Below are 20,932 nucleotides of genomic sequence, written 5' to 3' on the forward strand. Positions count from 1 at the left end.
CTAACAAAGCAAGGGTTAACAGCCAAACAAGACTGTATCTTTATTGCCCTGACTCTGCCGTTTACAGAAACACCCCATATGTGGCCGTAAACTACTGTACGGCCACACAGCGGGGCGTAGAGTGAAAGGTGCGCCGTATGGTTTTTGGAAGCCAGATTTTGCTGGACAGTTTTTTTGACACCATGTCCCATTTGAAGCCCCCTGATGCACCCCTAGAGTAGAAACTCCATAAAAGTGACCCCATCTAAGAAACTACACCCCTCAAGGTATTCAAAACTGATTTTACAAACTTCGTTAACCCTTTAGGTGTTGCACAAGAGTTATTGGCAAATGGGAATGAAATTTGAGGATTTCATTTTTTTGCCTAATTTTCCATTTTAACCCATTTTTTCCACTAACAAAGCAAGGGTTAACAGCCAAACAAGACTGTATCTTTATTGCCCTGACTCTGCCGTTTACAGAAACACCCCATATGTGGCCGTAAACTACTGTACGGCCACACAGCGGGGCGTAGAGTGAAAGGTACGCCGTATGGTTTTTAGAAGCCAGATTTTGCTGGACAGTTTTTTTGACACCATGTCCCATTTGAAGCCCCCTGATGCACCCCTAGAGTAGAAACTCCATAAAAGTGACCCCATCTAAGAAACTACACCCCTCAAGGTATTCAAAACTGATTTTACAAACTTCGTTAACCCTTTAGGTGTTGCACAAGAGTTATTGGCAAATGGGGATGAAATTTGAGGATTTCATTTTTTTGCCTAATTTTCCATTTTAACCCATTTTTTCCACTAACAAAGCAAGGGTTAACAGCCAAACAAGACTGTATCTTTATTGCCCTGACTCTGCCATTTACAGAAACACCCCATATGTGGCCGTAAACTACTGTACGGCCACACAGCGGGGCGTAGAGTGAAAGGTACGCCGTATGGTTTTTAGAAGCCAGATTTTGCTGGACAGTTTTTTTGACACCATGTCCCATTTGAAGCCCCCTGATGCACCCCTAGAGTAGAAACTCCATAAAAGTGACCCCATCTAAGAAACTACACCCCTCAAGGTATTCAAAACTGATTTTACAAACTTCGTTAACCCTTTAGGTGTTGCACAAGAGTTATTGGCAAATGGGGATGAAATTTGAGAATTTCATTTTTTTGCCTAATTTTCCATTTTAACCCATTTTTTCCACTAACAAAGCAAGGGTTAACAGCCAAACAAGACTGTATCTTTATTGCCCTGACTCTGCCGTTTACAGAAACACCCCATATGTGGCCGTAAACTACTGTACGGCCACACAGCGGGGCGTAGAGTGAAAGGTGCGCCGTATGGTTTTTGGAAGCCAGATTTTGCTGGACAGTTTTTTTGACACCATGTACCATTTGAAGCCCCCCTGATGCACCCCTAGAGTAGAAACTCCATAAAAGTGACCCCATCTAAGAAACTACACCCCTCAAGGTATTCAAAACTGATTTTACAAACTTTGTTAACCCTTTAGGTGTTGCACAAGATTTAATGGAAAATAGAGATACAATTTCAAAATTTCACTTTTTTGGCAGATTTTCCATTTTAATATTTTTTTTCCAGTTACAAAGCAAGGGTTAACAGCCAAACGAAACTCATTATTTATGGCCCTGATTCTGTAGTTTACAGAAACACCCCATATGTGGTCGTAAACTGCTGTACGGGCACATGGCAGGGCGCAGAAGGAAAGGAATGCCATACGGTTTTTGGAAGGCAGATTTTGCTGGACTGGTTTTTTGACACCATGTCCCATTTGAAGCCCCCCTGATGCACCCCTAGAGTAGAAACTCCAAAAAAGTGACCCCATTTTAGAAAGTACGGAATAGGGTGGCAGTATTGTTGGTACTAGTTCAGGGTAGATATGATTTTTGGTTGCTCTATATTACACTTTTTGTGCGGCAAGGTAACAAGAAATAGCTTTTTTGGCACTTTTTTTTTTTTGTTATTTACAACATTCATCTGACAGGTTAGATCATGTGGTAATTTTATAGAGCAGGTTGTCACGGACGCAGCGATACCTAATATGTATACAATTTTTTTTTATTTATGTAAGTTTTATACAATAACTTCATTTTTAAAACCAAAAAATTGTTTAGTGTCTCCATAGTCTGAGAGCCATAGTTTTTTCAGTTTTTGGGCGATTATCTTGAGTAGGGTCTAATTTTTTGCGGGATGAGATGACAGTTTGATTGGCACTATTTTGGGGTGCATATGACTTTTTGATCGCTTGCTATTACACTTTTTGTGACGTAAGATGGCAAAAAATAGCTTTTTTTACACCGTTTTTTTTTTTTTTTTTACGGTGGTCACCTGAGGGGTTAGGTCATGTGATATTTATATACAGCCGGTCGATACGGACGCGGCAATACCTAATATGTATACTTTATTTTTATTTATGTAGGTTTTACACAATGATTTTATTTTTGAAACAAAAAAAATGATGTTTTAGTGTTTTCATAGTCTAAGAGCCATAGTTTTTTCAGTTTTTGGGCGATTATCTTGAGTAGGGTCTCATTTTTTGCGGGATGAGATGACGGTTTGATTGGTACTATTTTGGCGTACATGCGACTTTTTTGATCACTTTTATTACCTTTTTTGGGAAGTAAGGTGGGCAAAATTTCAATTTACTCATAGTTTTTATATTTTTATTTTTATGGCGTTCACTGTGCGGGGAAAGTAACATGGCCGTTTTATAGATCAGGTCGTTACGGACGCGGCGATACCTAATATGTGTAGTTTATTTTATTTTTTTAATTTTTATTCAGTGATAAATGTTTTTTTTTTTTTATCTTAACTTTTTTCACTTATTCTTTTTATTTTTTGACCCAGACCCACTTGGTTCTTGAAGATCCAGTGGGTCTGATGTCTGTAAAATACAGTACAGAACCCCTATAGGTTTCTGTACTGTATTTTACTTACACTGAACAGATCTATGCTTTCAGCACAGATCTGTTCAGCACCAGGGACAGCAGGACGCCTGAGCAGGCGTCCTGTTGCCATGGGAACCTTCCCCGTCTGCTCAGTTATGGTCAGAACTTCGCAGACAGGGAAGGGTGAGGACGGGGCTTCGGGGGGCTCTCTGGGGGCTCTCTCTCTCTCCATCGGGGGGCTGCAAAGGCACAGCAGCCCCCCGATCGGAGAGGGAGGGAGCTCCCTCTTACTGTTAACCTTTTCCATACAGCGGTCCGTACGGACCGCTGTATGGAAAGGGTTAAACGGCTGACATCGCATCAACGATGTCAGCCGTTTATACCAGGGTGCCAGCAATGTGCTGGCACCCTGGTATACCCACTGTACACCAACAATTACGCAATAGGAGGCGGGCGGGGGATCGCGATCCCGCCTGCCGCACCGCCCGCCTCCCGCAACGCCCCCACCGCCTGCGACACCCCCCCTGCACCGCCCGCCGCCATCAAATCATGCAGGGGTGCAGGGGGGGGTGTACTATATTGATTTTAGGCACTCTAAAGTTTCTGATCCCCGCGGTCAGGGACCGCGGGGATCAGAAACTGCAAAAAGCGCAGCAAACCGCAGGTCTGAATTGACCTGCGGTTTTCTGCGATCGTCGATGCGGGGGGGTCAAATGACCCCCCCCTGCATTGTTACAGGATGCCGGCTGAATGATTTCAGCCGGCATCCCGTTCCGATTAACCCCCGCGGCGCCGGCATCGCTATTTAAAGCCATGACGTACCGGTACGTCATGTGTCCTTAAGGACTCGGGAAACATGCCGTACCGGTACGTCATGTGTCCTTAAGGGGTTAAGGACCGGGCTCATTTTCACCTTAAAGGGAACCTGTCACCGGGATTTTGTGTATAGAGCTGAGGACATGCACATCCACAATACCCAGTCCCCATAGCTCTGTGTGCTTTTATTGTGTAAAAAAACAGATTTGATACATCTGCAAATTAACCTGAGATGAGTCCTGTATGTGAGATGAGTCAGGGACAGGACTCATCTCAGGTTCATTTGCATATGTATCAAATCATTTTTTTTTTACACAATAAAAGCACACAGTGACATGTTTTTACTTTTTGAAGACGTTAGAGGGCTTCAAAGTTGAGCATCAATTTTCAGATTTTTCATGAAAATTTCTAAATCAGATTTTTTCAGGGATCAGTTCAGTTTTGAAGTAAATTTGAGGGTCTTTATGTGTCCCTATTATGAAAACTGCACTCCTCAAAGTATTCAAAATGACATTTAGAAAGTTTGTTAACCCTTTAAGTGTTTCACAGGAATAGCTACAAAGTGGAGGAGAAAATTCAAAATCTTTTTTTTACACTAACATGTTCTTGTAGCCCCTTTTATTTCATTTTTACAAGTGTTAAAAGGAGAAAAAGAGCCACAAAATTTGTAGCCCAATTTCTCCCGAGTCAGAAAATACCTCATATGTGGATGTGGAATGATCTGCGGGTGAACTACACGGCTCAGAAGAGAAGGAGCGCCATTGGGATTTTGGACAGAGCATTTTGCTGAAATGTTTTTTGGGGGGCATGTCACATTTAGGAAGCCCCATGGTGCCAGAACAGCAAGAAATCCCCACATGGCACACCATTTAGGAAACTAGACCCCTTAAGGTACATAAAAAGGGGAACAGTGTCCATTAACTCCCCACAGGTGTTTGGCGCAATGTTGTTAAAGTTAAACGTCAAAATGAAAAATGTGATTTTATACACTAAATTGCTGGTGTTACCCCAAATTTTTCATTTTTACAAGGGGTAATGGGAGAAATAACGCCCCAAGATTTGTAGCGCCATTTCTCCCGAGTAAGGACATACCCCATATGTAATATTGGAAGATATGGAGCCCGTGTAAAGGTCCACAGCCTTGGTGGAGACACTATATCGGCACAACTGGACGACCAGGTGAGTATTGGATTCAAACTTCTCTTTATTCAAGGCTGACAACGCGTTTCAGAGCAGATAATACTCCACCCCCCTTTTTCCCCACTGCTCCTTCCATTAGCCCTGGCTTAACTGTCTGAGCTCCCATCACCCCCTCTGCACCCATACTGACATTCTCCCCCACGGCTGCGCGGCTGTCACAGCGTGCCTCCCACTGCTTAGCGGAGAAGATGCAAGACCACTCAGTCTCTCCTCCGGCACCCGAACTCCGCCGCCCGCGGCAGGCCTCCTCCACCATATCACTGTCCCCCCCCCCCCCCCCCAGTGTGCATCACGCTGCGCAGAATAAACATAATAAATAAATTTTTCTCACCCACTTTAGCACGTCCTGTTGATTCAATATATCTACCACTCCCCCCTCCCCTCCTATCTTCAGCCCTCATCTCGTCTGAAGTCCCCAGAAAGACATATGTATTTTTTCTTTAATAGCATATACTATAATAAATAATATGTCATTAACCCATAGGATACCAGCGCTGTACATGTATGTCGCTGGAAACACGGTCACAAATCCCAGCGCCATACAGGTACAGCGCTCTGATCGGGCGGCACAGGAGCTACTCCCTCCCGATCAGCTGCAGGGGTCCAGCAGGCACTAATAGTTGGACCCCTGCTGTATGCACCGGCATCGGTGAAAACCCTGATGCCGGCTCATTAACCCTTGCACTGCCGCGGTCAGCGCTGACGGCTGCATGTGCGGTATCCCCGTGGTGCTGTGATGTCAGCCTGCTGTCTAGCTCTGTCAGTCAATGGGGGAGGGGTGTGTGTGCAGAGCACAGGGTGTTATAGAGCAGTGTTTCCCAACCAGCGTGCCTCCAGCTGTTGCAAAACTACAACTCCCAGCATGCCCGGACAGCCTTTGGCTGTGCAGGCATGCTGGGAGTTGTAGTTTTGCAACACCTGGAGGCACGCTGGTTGGGAAACACTGTGATAGAGCATTGCTCAGAATATTAAGCCCCGCCTCTGAGGGCTCAAATTGTTTATTTGCATATGAATAAAAACACAGATATCTCTGCAGCTATTTATCATACATAATCAGCATAATGAGCCTCTTTAGCCTCTTATGGACACAGGGCGTACCTGTGTATTTCCGATCACCGCTGTGCGGCGGGCAGTGTTACGAACGGTGTGCCTGCTGAAATCATTCAGAAGGCACCCTGTGACAATGCCAAGGGGGGGTCCTGTGACCATCCTCCCCTATATCGGCGATCGCTGCTAACCGCAGGTCAATTCAGACCTGCGGTTTGCAGCATTTCCAGGTTATTCAGGTGTCCGGTGACCCGAAATAGGAGGGTGATCAGTGGTGTAATATACACCACCAATCACCCTCCGTAGATCCTGTGAGGTGGCGGTGACGGAGGATGAGGGTGAGGATCACCTGTGATTGGTTGGAGGGATTGACCTGGAGATAACATCCTGGAGCTACGCTGTTCCCGCCCACAGACTTCTGTGTGAGTAAGGAGAGAGGAGCCCTGTGTCGGTCCATCTGCATCCCACACGATCCTCCGCCATCCGTGGCCCCTGAGACCACATAAAGTGCCATCTGGCATATAAACATTTAGGGAGAGCTTTTGGTTAGGTAGGGGTAGTGAAAAAAAAAAAGTTAATTTTTGTGTGCAGCACCCGGATCTGAGGGTGTCTGGGGTCCACAGCAACTTGTGCGACCCCCGTCTCCCCAGGGGTGCTGCAGCTTTCCTCCCACCCACATATTTTGGGGCGCAAGTGCATTTTTTTTCTTTTTGTAGGTGCGCTGTGGCCGGCACTCTTAGCTGTAAAAGAGCGCCTGGCCACTGTCAGCGCATCGCCCACCCCACCGCTGATCAGTGAGTTTTTGGGCTTTTTCGGGGATTCTGTTAGGTTAGGGTGGGTTAGGGTAGGGTATACATAAAAACACACCACCCCCCCCCCCCCCCCACACACACACACTAAATAAAGTTTTACACACACACGCACTCCCCTTTAGCGTTCTAAGATGGCCCGCCGGATGTTCTCGGCCGAGGAGGCGTACGCCCAGCTGCTCTCCGACTCCGAGAGCCCCAGTGAGGACGAGGATGACCCCACTTTCCTGTTGTCATCCTCGTTCTCCTCATCATCTAGTGATTATGATGAGCCCCAAGGCGGCGGAGACGCCGCCAGGCGGAGCCAGGAACCCCCCGTGCCAGGAACCCTGTGGCCCACACTAGTATGAGCAGCCCTGGGGCTCGTACTAGTTTTCCGGCCCACCAGGAAAGTTCACCTGAGCCTTCTACCGGTGAACTTGGCTGGAGTACCCCAGAGGATTTTGAGCCCTTGATTCCTGACTTTGTTGGCCAACCAGGAATCCAGATTCGCACAGTGGGCTTCACTAAATATGACATTTTTAGTTTGTTTCAGTGAACAATTTGTGAATCTGATGGTGGAGCAAACAAACTTGTTCGCCCAACAGTTTATAGCCCAATTTCTCCCGAGTCAGAAAATACCTCATATGTGGACGTAATATGATCTGCGGGTGACTACACGGCTCAGAAGAGAAAGAGCGATATTGGGATTTTGGACAACCAAAATCCCAATGGCGCTCCTTCTCTTCTGAGCCATGTAGTTTGCCCGCAGAGCACTTTACGTCCACATATGGGGTATGTCCTTACTCCGGAGAAATTGGGCTACAAATTTTGGGGCGCTTTTTCTCCTATTACCCCTTGTAAAAATGAAATAAAAGGGGCTACATGTTAGTGTAAAAAAGGAGATTTAGAATTTTCTCCTCCACTTTGCAACTATTCCTGTGAAGACTGTGGAGAAATAAATTAAAATGGGGGAAGGGGATTATAAATTTAGTACTCCATGTAAGTGTGGTACTCCCTGAAGCAACCGTCAATACAGAGGCCCGGATGATCGGGACATGTTTCACACTGAGTGGTGGTGTCCTTTCGTTACCCCCTCCTGTTACACACGCTGCACTTTTTCTTTTGGGACCAACCCTTCTTTCCAGTATGGGGGAACCACACCTGGAAAGTGTTGGCCGGGACGATCCGGGCACCTCCAGTTCCTGAGGTACTCCGGCCTGCTCTTTCCCGGTCAGAAAAGATTATGGCCTTGAGGACTGCCCTTATAGAACTGGAGGAATGTCCCTGTGCTGCCAGCGCTCCGGGACAGCACAAAAGAGTTGTACATGGCAACCTGCACCAAGTAGACCGCAACTTCATTGTACCATGCTAGGGGTTTTGCGCATGGCGTTTAGGGTTTCCATCTTTTCTCTAAGCCAAACCCGAACAGAAGGGAGGGAGGGCCCCTTTCAGGCCCCACCCATGTCCTGCCTCCAGCCACGCCCATGTCCCGCCTCCACCCCTGGTTGCTGTCGCACCACGATCATTACGCCCCTGATCCCGTCACTACAGAAATACAGCACCCCATACCTCTTACATGCAGTGACGTCTCCTTTGATGTAGATGTTCTTTCCTCATCTTCTCCTTTCAGATCTTCAGACCAGACTACCCTTTTTTCGCCATTTTTCGTCTCTGCAGTTTGACAACAACAAAAAAAAGATCTTAGTTTACTATTTTCCATCATCCTCCCATCTTCTGGACAAATCATCCTACCACCCCAATACTGTGCTGCTGTGCTCCCCAATACTATACTGCATAAACAGATTAACCCCCTGATAATACTAGTAACACACATAGCCCCCCATATAAAATACCCCTTCTTTGTGGCCTCAGTAGAAGCCCCCAAATAATGTGCCAGTAAGAAGTGCCCCCCATAGATGCCCCCATGTGTCAGTAAGAAGTGCATCTTTTCTCCCCCAATATGTGCCTCTTCCCCCCCCCTTCCCTTATATGTGCCAGTATCAAGTGCCTAATTTCTCCCCACCAATATGTGCCAGTATAAGGTGCCTCTTTCCCCCCCTTCTCCCCATATATTGCAGTTTCAAGTGCCTCATTCCCCCCTCAATATGTGCCAGTATATGGTGCCTCTTTCCACCCCTTCCCCTATATGTGCCAATTTCAAGTGCCTCTTCCCCCCCCACCCAAATATGTGGCAGTATAAGGTGTCTCCCCCCCCCCCCTTCCCCCATATGTGCCAGTTTCAAGTGCCTCATTTCTCCTCCTCCCCAATATGTGCCAGTATAAAGTGCCTCTTTCCCCCCCTTCTCCCCATATATTGCAGTTTCAAGTGCCTCATTCCCCCCTCAATATGTGCCAGTATAAGGTGCCTCTTTCCACCCCTTCCCCTATATGTGCCAATTTCAAGTGCCTCTTCCCCCCCCCCCCACCAAATATGTGGCAGTATAAGGTGTCTCCCCCCCCCCTTCCCCCATATGTGCCAGTTTCAAGTGCCTCATTTCTCCTCCCCAATATGTGCCAGTATAAGGTGCCTCTTTCCACCCCTTCCCCCATATGTGCCAATTTCAGGTGCCTCTCTTCTCTAAAAAAATAACAAAAAACCTTTTACTTACCTCCAACGATGCGATGCAGGCCTCTTCCCGGCCTGTGTCCCGCGCTGTACGGCTCAGGCGGCGGGATGACGTCATCGCGCCGCCTGCACCGGCCTCTGATAGGCTGCAGGCACAAGGCCCGCAGCCTATTAGAGGAACAGGAGAGAGAGACGTCTCTCCCTCCCCTGCCGCAGAACAGCCGTCTGTATCGTTGTCCTGAGGACGGCGATACAGATCACTATGGCGATGAGCGCTTCCACAATGGAAGCGCTCATCTCCCTGTGCCCAGCCGCCGCCGCCATCATTCACAGCTGATTCTGTGCCTGGGTCTGAGAAAGGCTTGTACCCGGGCACAGGATTGCAAACCCGGACTGTCTGGGTCATTCCCGTACGGGTGGCAACTCTGTTCTCTAATGCTCTATAACACCCTGTGCTCTGCACACACACCCCTCCCCCATTGACTGACAGAGCTAGACAGCAGGCTGACATCACAGCACCACGGGGATACCGCACATGCAGCCGTCAGCGCTGACCGCGGCAGTGCAAGGGTTAATGAGCCGGCATCAGGGTTTTCACCGATGCCGGTGCATACAGCAGGGGTCCAACTATTAGTGCCTGCTGGACCCCTGCAGTTGATCGGGAGGGAGTAGCTCCTGTGCCGCCCGATCAGAGCGCTGTACCTGTATGGCGCTGGGATTTGTGACCGTGTTTCCAGCGACATACATGTACAGCACTGGTATCCTATGGGTTAATGACATATTATTTATTATAGTATATGCTATTAAAGAAAAAATACATATGTCTTTCTGGGGACTTCAACAAGCAAAGCCATTAATGTAACCTCCAAGCTATAACATTACCACATGGTTTTCTATACTTAGAAGCTATCACATAGTACTGCCATCTGTCTGATCATATATTGTGTCTGTGGATAAAGCAGTAATATGTATATCAGCTTTCTGAGCAAATCTCAGTGTGGTGAAGCTGTAGCACACTGTGTGTATAATACACATATATACAGTAGATATGTATAATCCAGGATACAGCTCTGTATACAGGGCCCCCTTTACTATAGTGCTGCCCATGTACTCTTAATAAAATAAAAAAGGACTACTTACATCACACAGCACTGGAATTTGTCTCTGATCTAGAGCTCAATAAAATATAAAATATACATTTTATTAAAAGCCTGAAACAGGTTTTGAACCCATGAACACTACATGCAAAGCAAGTGTCTTACCACTGAGCTATAGCTCTAGACAGCAAAGGTGGGGAGTTTTTTGATCTATGAGATGTAGTATAGCAAAAACGACAGTAAACCTAAAATGTTTTGTGATACTGACGACTGAAGGAAGTGAGACATCAGTGTCACACATCAGCGTCACACATGATTTAAATTTGCCTCTTATCTAGGGCATAATAAAATGTAAACATTTTTTGAAGGCTGAAAGGGGCTTTGAACTCAGAAAGTCTGGACATGGGGCAGCAGGATTACCACTGAGCTACCAGCTTGCCTAGCACAGAGTTATAAGCTCAGCAATAGACAGTGTGATTTAGCAGACAAATACATAGTTTATCTATAACTCCTTCTCACTTTGACCCTGACCTATGAAGAGCATAAGTCAAACTCAGATATGAGAGTCAGGTGTCAGGTGTCAGGGTCAGGTGTCAGGGTCAGGTGTCAGAGTCAGGGTCAAGTGTCAGGTGTCAGGGTCAGGTGTCAGGGTCAGGTGTCAGAGTCAGGGTCAGGTGTCAGGTGTCAGGGTCAAGTGGCAGGTGTCAGAGTCAGGTGTCAGAGTCAAGTGTCAGGGTCAGGTGTTACATTGGCATTATTTTGATACTTGACTATGATATCTGACCATGTCCTAAAATGAACACTGTACATGTGCAGCATGAGGCCCCAAAACGTGAGAGTGTGTGTGGCCTCAGCGGTACCAAGCTGATCAGCAGTGGGGTGGGTGATGCGCTAACAGTGGCCGGACACTCTTTTACGGCTAAGAGTGTCGGCCACAGTCAGCTCACCTACAAAAAGAAAAAAAAAACGCTTGCGCCCCAAAACATTTGTGTGTGGGGGGGCAAGCTGCAGTACCCCTGGGGGGTCTGGGGTCACACAGCTGAGGGTGCTGTGGACCCCAGACACCCTCTGATCTGGGTGCTGCACCCAAAAAAAACATTTTTTTTCACTCTCCCTGCCTAACTAAAGCTCTCCCTAAATGTTTATGTGCAGATGGCACTTTATGGTGGCTCAGGGGCCACGGATGGCAGCGATCGCATGGGAGGCAGAGGGCCCGACACAGGGCTCCTCTCTCCTCGCTCCTCGCTCCCACAGAAGCCAATCACAGGCGATCCTGAGAGGTGGCGTCACAGCCACCTCACAGGATCTACGGAGGGTCATTGTTGGTGTATATTACACCACTGATCACCCTCCTATTTCGGGTCACTGGAGACCCGAAAAAGCTGCAAACCGCAGGTCTGAATTGACCTGTGGTTTGCAGCGATCGCTGATATGGGGGGATTTTTAGTAGGAACCCCGTTCCGATCACCGCAAAATGATGCCAACATAAAGTAGACATATGGGGAATGTTAAGTAATAAATATTTTATGAGTTATCACTTTCTGTTTTAAAAGCAGGGAAATTGAAATTTTGAAAATTGTGAATTTTTCTAATTTTCTGGTGAATTTGGGATTTTTTTCATAAATAAAGGTGAAATATATTGACTCGAATTTATGACTATCATAAAGTACAATGTGTCACGAGAAAACAATCTCAGAATGGCCTGGACAGATAAATGTGTCCCAAAGCTATTGCCACAAAAAGTGACACATGTCAGATTTGCAAAAAATGGCCTGGGCAGGAGGGCAATAACTGGCCCGGGGTAGATGGGGTTAAAAGAGTTCAGTAGCTCATTTATTCTCTGCTTTCCTATAAAAAACATTCTCCCAGCCCACTAAGTAAAATGACTATATTAAAGTTTTTTAAAGTTTTTTTTACATTTCTCCTACAGTACATTATAAACTCAGCCAAAATGATGCCTGCAGAGAAAATATTTTTTTTTTCATTACAGTGTCTTAAAATATTTAACACAGCAGATAAGTCATGCAAAAGTAAAATTAAATCAGTGAAGAAAAACCATAAGTAAATTTCCTCTGCAAATGTTTTAATACAAGACATAATAAGCTTGCAAGTTTTTGACTCAATTTTTCCATTTATATTGTTATTTAAATGACTTCCTGTATACAGATAAAAGCAGATATTTCATAAGAGGGAAACAGAGTTCCGTTTGCTTCCAACAGAACCAGCCATGTGTTACAATTTCTCTAGTGATCAAAGGATCCTTCTTACTAAAGATCTGTTAGTATTGCCTGAAGATATTTTTAATTGCCTTTCAGTAATTAGTTAGCTGTATATCATAGCTGGCTCGATCAAAAATGCAAAGTAACTTTAGATCTCATCTGCACAGGATGTAAACCTTGTTTGCTGTACAGCTAATAATTAAAGGAACAGTATTTAAAAACTGAGTTAACCTAAATAGTTTTTTTTTGTCAGAGGTCAAACAAAGGGATATTGTCTGTGGGGCATCTCTGGTACAAGCAGGAGAAAATATATTATACCTTCTTAGAATTGAGGACCAAATATGGTTTGACCACCGATCACTTTCTGGTTTACCATCAAATCATGGCCTTCCTACACCCCAGACTAACTAATATGTCACAGAAACTCCCTTCTAACCCATTTGACCAGCTGATCGAACCCTTGAGAGGGAAAAGTGCTTGTCAGTCTTGTAATGCAATCTAAGGGTGTTGAAGTCAAAGAGGGGTGACAATTCTGTTTTCAAGGCATGGATGTCAGACTTCCCACAATTAGATTTTCCCAACCTAATCTTGGAGGGATGGGCTAGGATTAGGAAATCGGTCCAAATACTGACCAAACATACAAGAGTGAAAGTGGCATAAGGGTGAATTCACATACAGCAGATTTGTTGCAGAAATTCATCTGAATAGGCCTTGTACAAATCCATGGCCCTGATTCATCATCCAGAACTCTGGTGTCAAATTAAGGAGAGGCCTGCACCTCTTCATAACTTCAGCGGAACCACCGCTAGTTATAGGCCTTTATTAAGACTGGCGTCTAAAACGTCTTAATAAATGTGCCCCAATAGCTTCCCACTTAAAACCATTGTAAACTGGAATATTTGACATACAGTTAAGAAATCTTTTCCACAGCCCAATTGCGACTATGGCAGGACAACTCCTTTAACAGTATGTAGAGTAGAGTCAACCATTCCCCTTGTCACGTAAAAAATTGCCAGTAATGTACACACGTCTATAAAACTGTATATAAACTTAACTTGGCCATACCTGTACAGGAATAGTCATCAATTTTGATGTAGCCTGTTTGGCAAATGCACATGAATGATCCTGGTGTATTCACACAAATAGTATTCTCCCGACAGTAATGGCGACCTTCAGCACACTCATCAATATCTGATCAAATAGAAAGATAAAAAAATATCATTAATATGTTTTTCTAGCATATGTTTTTTATTATAGTGGCAGGTACATGGAAGTTTATTGGCCTTAAGGCCCTTTTCACACGACCGTGTGGGCTTCAGTGTGCTTCTGGGTCTGTGCGGTCATGTCTCATCCTATCTTTCTCATGTCCTATCTTTGGCCACAATATGTGGCTCATAGACCCATTGAAGTCAATGCGAGGTGCACATCGCCTGGCCCATGTTTTCCGGATTAGCGGTTGTGTGAATAGGACTTAAAACAATTTCATTACATTTTCAATAAGGATGGTAACAATTATGGGAGCTTGTATCATTCTACAAAATCATATACTGTAACAAAGGAAACATGCAACGTCTTCTAAATATGGAGACTTCACAACTATGGAATATTTAGCTTCTTGACTAGGATCTTTCTTGCCTTAAAAAGGATTTCTAATGTTATTAATATTTGCACGTCTGGGGTAAAGGTTTGAACAAGTGTTTCCCACACATCTGCATTTAGAATGCACCATACTCCATGGCACAGTTTTACACATTTTCAGATCAAAGGCTATATTCTCATCTTAGAACCTGTTCAATTCAAAATCCATAGCAAATTGTTATTTGTACAATGTCATCTCCTTCCGTGCTGCTGCATATTGTTAGACATTTAGAAATGTAGCTCACAAACCCAGTGCATATGACCTCCGCTAAGAGTCTACCTCACAAACCATTGCCTGCCGTTGTGTGCAATGACTTAATGCCATGTAGCATCTTTATATGTATTACTGCTTTTTATTACGTATAATTCGAATTTCAGAGAAGTTGGGAGACACAAGCAATATAGACACAAAAGCAATAGAGAGATACAAGCATATTTTCTCTGCATTGAATTGGAAGACATTGAACCATACTGTACTCTAACTCCACCAATACAATCCTTACTTATTTTAGTTTTGCTTGAAGATTGTGGATCTGCAACTTTTGTCATCCCACCAATCAGCTGTTTGAAGAGGTTACATCGCTCAGGTAAACGCTGTGCCTCTTCATTGTAGCATTGTCATGGGAGCTGTGGACCCTTCCAACCAAGAGTCACAGATCCAAGCCGATCTTATATTGATGGCCTATCCTAAGAACAGGCTATCAATATTGTAATCTTGGACATCTCCATTTATCCATATGCTTAGTACAAGTTTTAGGTTTATTTTAAAGGGCTTCTGTCACCCCACTAAACCCAAATAATCATTTCGGTCCAGTAGAATTTGTTAAAAACGTAATTTTAAAATATGCAAATTACCTTGCTACCAGCAAGTAGGGCGGCTACTTGTTGGTAGCAGCCGCATCCTCCGATCCTAAAGACGCCCCCTCCGTATGTTGATTGACAGGGCCAGGGAACGGGATCGTTCTCTGCTGGCCCTGTTTGAATTCAAAATATCGCGCCTGCGCCGTACCTGTCTTCAATCGGCGCAGGCGCACTGAGAGACGGCCGCTCGCTCGGCCGCTCCATCCTCAATGCGCCTGCGCCGATGACGTCACATCTACACCTGGCGCAGGCGCATTGAGGATGGAGCGGCCGAGCGAGCAGCCGCCTCTCTGTGCGCCTGCGCTGATTGAAGACAGGTACGGCGCAGGCGCGATATTTTGAATAGGGCCAGCAGAGAACGAGCGCATTCCCTGGCCCTGTCAATCAACATGCGGAGGGGGCGTCTTTAGGATGGGAGGATGCGGCTGCTACCAGCAAGTAGCCGCCCTACTTGCTGGTAGCAAGGCAATTTGCATATTTTAACAAATTCAATTTACATTTTTAACAAATTCTACTGGACCGAAATGATTATTTAGCTTATGTATGCAGAAATCGCACTATAGGGATTATAAGTAAACCAAAAAAAAAAAAAACGGTTTAGTGGGGTGACAGAAGCCCTTTAAAGTTTGTAAAACACAGTCCGACATTGCACAAAGTGCGTATAGCGCATATATAGGAGTTTGGCTTCATTTAGATGGACATAATGCAACCGTATTTTAGTGTCCATATTATAAAAGCAAATCCTGGTACCACAGTTTGAGCTAATGTCTCACATTAACAGCATCATAGAGATTGTCTTTTAACATGGTTTTAAAGTGTAACTGTAATTTTTTTTATTTGCTAGTTATTAGAGCTAGGCATGTATACCTGAGTTAGTCTGTCAGTGATTGTCAAAAGATCTGCAATTACCTTATAATAACAGCTTTCATTAATGTCCTCTGTCCCTTCCCACTGCTCCCTTAAAAGACCGTTACTAGGGCTTGTCTGTCTCTGGCCCTATTAAACTTAAAAGTTGTTCTGTGGTTATAATTTTAGTCACTATGACTGGGGCGATCTTTTAATTAGTGTAGATGCCACTTCTATATGACATTAAAGAGAACCTGTGACCACAAAATGCAATGTAATCTACAGGCAACATGCCATAGAGCAGGAGGAGCTGAGCAGATTGATGTATAGTTTTGTGGGCCAAATTTCTGTAAAACCTATATTTTATACATTTATATCTCTGCTTTTTCTGACTTCAGAGGTACACGAGGGAGGTGTTATCAGTGATTAATATAATTTCCTGTTTTTGTGTGTATACATAGATAGCTGTCAGTCACTGATAGTTGTACACAGGGAAGGCATTACCAGTGATTGGTAGCATTCTCTGTGTAAGTGTGTATACATAGATAGCTGTCAGTCACTGATAGTTGTACACAGGGAAGGTGTTATCAGTGACTGATAGCATTCTCTGTGTAAGTGTGTATACATAGATAGCTGTCAGTCACTGATAGTTGTACACAGGGAAGGCATTACCAGTGATTGATAGCATTCTCTGTGTAATGCCTCAGTCACACATCAATGTTTGGGTCAGTGATTTCCATCTGTGACTTTGAGCCAAAACCAGGTGCTGCTCTAAACACAGAACAGGTGCAGATCTGTCCCTCTGTCCCTCAATCCTGGTTTTGGCTCCTAATCACTGATGGAAATCACTGACCAAAACACTGATGTGTGAATGAGGTTTAGGTTTGTATACAGATATAGCTGTCAGTCACTGATAACTGTACACCAGGTAGGTGTTGTTAGTGATTGATAGCATTCTCTGTGTAAGTGTGTATACAGGCCGCGCTCCGGAAATACGGCTCCAGAGAGCACATAGCGTGCTCTCCGTATCCATTCCTGCTCTATTGAGAATGAATGGGTCCGCATCCATTCCCGATATTGCGGAACGGATGCGGACCCATTTGCGGACGTGTGAATGGACCCTTAGTGTGTATACATAGAGAGCTGTCAGTCACTGATAGTTGTACATGGGGGAGGTGTTATCAGTAATTGATAGCATTCTCTGTGTAAGTGTATATACAGAGATAGCTGTCAGTCACTGATAGTTGTACACAGGTGAGGTGTTATCAGTGATTAATAGCATTCTCTGTGCAATGCCTCAGTCAAACGTCAGCGTTTGGGTCAGTGATTTCCATCAGTGATTTTAAGCCAAAACCAGGTGCGGCTCTAAACACAGAACAGGTGCAGATCTTTCCCTTATACCTCATGTTTGTGGAGGATCCAATCCTGGTTTTAAGTGTGTACAGGGAGTGCAGAATTATTAGGCAAATGAGTATTTTGACCACATCATCCTCTTTATGCATGTTGTCTTACTCCAAGCTGTATAGGCTCGAAAGCCTACTACCAATTAAGCATATTAGGTGATGTGCATCTCTGTAATGAGAAGGGGTGTGGTCTAATGACATCAACACCCTATATCAGGTGTGCATAATTATTAAGCAACTTCCTTTCCTTTGGCAAAATGGGTCAAAAGAAGGGCTTGACAGGCTCAGAAAAGTCAAAAATAGTGAGATATCTTGCAGAGGGATGCAGCACTCTTAAAATTGCAAAGCTTCTGAAGCGTGATCATCGAACAATCAAGCGTTTCATTCAAAACAGTCAACATGGTCGCAAGAAGCGTGTGGAAAAACCAAGGCGCAAAATAACTGCCCAACTGAGAAAAGTCAAGCGTGCAGCTGCCAAGATGCCACTTGCCACCAGTTTGGCCATATTTCAGAGCTGCAACATCACTGGAGTGCCCAAAAGCACAAGGTGTGCAATACTCAGAGACATGGCCAAGGTAAGAAAGGCTGAAAGACGACCACCACTGAACAAGACACACAAGCTGAAACGTCAAGACTGGGCCAAGAAATATCTCAAGACTGATTTTTCTAAGGTTTTATGGACTGATGAAATGAGAGTGAGTCTTGATGGGCCAGATGGATGTGCCCGTGGCTGGATTGGTAAAGGGCAGAGAGCTCCAGTCCGACTCAGACGCCAGCAAGGTGGAGGTGGAGTACTGGTTTGGGCTGGTATCATCAAAGATGAGCTTGTGGGGCCTTTTCGGGTTGAGGATGGAGTCAAGCTCAACTTCCAGTCCTACTGCCAGTTTCTGGAAGACACCTACTGCCAGTTTCTGGAAGACACCTACTTCAAGCAGTGGTACACGAAGAAGTCTGCATCCTTCAAGAAAAACATGATTTTCATGCAGGACAATGCTCCATCACACGCGTCCAAGTACTCCACAGCGTGGCTGGCAAGAAAGGGAATAAAAGAAGAAAATCTAATGACATGGCCTCCTTGTTCACCTGATCTGAACCCCATTGAGAACCTGTGGTCTATCATCAAATGTGAGATTTACAAGGAGGGAAAACAGTACACCTCTCTGAACAGTGTCTGGGAGGCTGTGGTTGCTGCTGCACGCAATGTTGATGGTGAACAGATCAAAACACTGACAGAATCCATGGATGGCAGGCTTTTGAGTGTCCTTGCAAAGAAAGGTGGCTATATTGGTCACTGATTTGTTTTTGTTTTGTTTTTGAATGTCAGAAATGTATATTTGTGAATGTTGAGATGTTATATTGGTTTCACTGGTAAAAATAAATAATTGAAATGGGTATATATTTATTTTTTGTTAAGTTGCCTAATAATTATGCACAGTAATAGTCGCCCGCACACACAGATATCCCCCTAAAATAGCTAAAACTAAAAACAAACTAAAAACTACTTCCAAAAATATTCAGCTTTGATATTAATGAGTTTTTTGGGTTCATTGAGAACATGGTTGTTGTTCAATAATAAAATTAATCCTCAAAAATACAACTTGCCTAATAATTCTGCACTCCCTGTATAGATAGATAGCTGTCAGTCACTGATAGCTGTACACAGGGAGGTGTTATCAGTGACTGATAGCATTATCTGTGTAAGTGTGTGTATACAGAGATAGCTGTTAGTCACTGATAGCTGTACACAGGGAGGTGTTATCAGTGACTGATAGCATTCCCTGTGTAAGTGTGTATACATAGATAGCTGTCAGTTACTGATAGTTGTACACAGGGGAGGTGTTATCAGTGATTGATAGTATTCTCTGTGTAAGTGTGTATACATAGATAGCTGTCAGTTACTGATAGTTGTACACAGGGGAGGTGTTATCAGTGATTGATAGTATTCTCTGTGTAAGTGTGTATACATAGATAGCTCCAAGTCACTGATAGTTGTACAAAGGGAGGTATTATCAATAGTGTTGGGAGAGCATGCTCGGCCAAACACCAGCTTGGCTCGAGAATCGCTATGCTTGGCACATCGCGGTGTTCGGCCGAATATTGCGTTTGCTCGAGCGAGATGCTCAAGTCAGTGTATGCTATTCCATCCAGTTTGCGTTTAGTTGGACCATCATTTATTTTTCAACAGGACAATGACCCCAAACACACCTCCAGGATGTGTATGGGCTATTTGACCATGAAGGAGAGTGATGGGGTGCTGCGCCAGATGACCTGGCCTCCACAGTCACCGGACCTGAACCCAATCGAGATGGTTTGGGGTGAGCTGGACCGCAGAGTGAAGGCAAAAGGGCCAACAAGTGCTAAGCATCTCTGGGAACTCCTTCAAGACTGTTGGAAGACCATTTCAGGTGACTACCTCTTGAAGAGCAGGGGGTGCCAGGTTTAATGCTCGGGTTCTCCCATTGACTTCCAGAGCACATGAGCACTTTGGTGCTTGACCAACGCTAGTTATCAGAGATACATATAGAACTCTCTATGTAAGTGTGTATACAAGGATAGCTGTCAGTCACTGATAGCTGTACATAGGGGAGGTGTTATCAGTGATTAATAGCATTCTCTGTGTATGTATGTATACAGATATAGCTGTCAGTCACTGATAGTTGTACTCAGGGGCAGTGTTATCAGTGATTGTTAGCATTCACTGTTTAAGTATGTATACATAGATAGCTGTCAGTCACTGATAATTGTACACGGGGGAGGTGTTATCAGTCATTTACAGCATTCTATGTGTAAGTGTGTATACATAGATAGCTGCCAGTCACCGATAGCTGTACAAAGGGAGGCGTTATCAGCGATTTATAGAACTCTCTATGTAAGTTTCGATACAGAGATAGCTGTCAGTCACTGATAGCTGTACATGGGGCAGTATTATCAGTGACTGATAGCATTATCTGTGTAAGTGTGTATACAGAGATAGCTGTCAGTCACTATATATCAATCTGCTCAGCTCCTCCTGCTCTATATAATACTGCCTGCAGATTTCATTGCAATTTGTGGTTACAGGTTACTTCTAACTATGAATTGAAATGGCCATAAGAGGCTAAAATGCTGTAGTTTTATATTATGCCTAAATTAAGGTTATGGGTTTGTTTCTTTAATTCAGGTGGCTTGGCAACCCATTTCTTCTATGTGTATATCCTATCATAGTCACAGCTCAGTGATGGTTTATTTGAAGCTAGTTCAGTATGGGTTCTCTCTCAGCTTCAACTGTTATAAGCATCTGGCTGTGCAAACCAGTGCATCTGGTCTTCTTTATTTATGATGATTTATGAATTGATTGGACACTGACAAGAAGCATTAATGTGCTAAATTGATAAGCATCTGTGCACTACGCTCACTGACTGGCATATGGTGATGCCTGAATATAATGTGCAAAGACAGAGGAGTGATAGCACTACATTCCTTCCTGATCCAAATATAATAAAACATATATAATAATATAATCAAATATATAATAAACTATTTGCATTGCATGCCTTTTTCGTTGAACTTTTAGCATGTAAAAT

At 44.3% G+C, this 20,932-nt stretch overlaps 1 protein-coding gene across 1 annotated transcript in view; it reads right to left on the reverse strand.

Annotated features, from left to right (window-relative positions):
- The window catches only part of NELL2 (neural EGFL like 2), a 394,581-nt gene that overhangs the window by 129,461 nt on the left and 244,188 nt on the right, over positions 1–20,932 (reverse strand). The window contains exon 13 of the mRNA XM_044280375.1: positions 13,687–13,812. Coding sequence (XP_044136310.1) covers positions 13,687–13,812 — 126 coding nt within the window. The remainder of the gene's footprint in view (positions 1–13,686; positions 13,813–20,932) is intronic.

Source organism: Bufo gargarizans, chromosome 2 (genome assembly GCF_014858855.1).
Source record: "Bufo gargarizans isolate SCDJY-AF-19 chromosome 2, ASM1485885v1, whole genome shotgun sequence".
In the NCBI taxonomy this organism is placed as follows: Eukaryota; Metazoa; Chordata; class Amphibia; order Anura; family Bufonidae; genus Bufo; species Bufo gargarizans.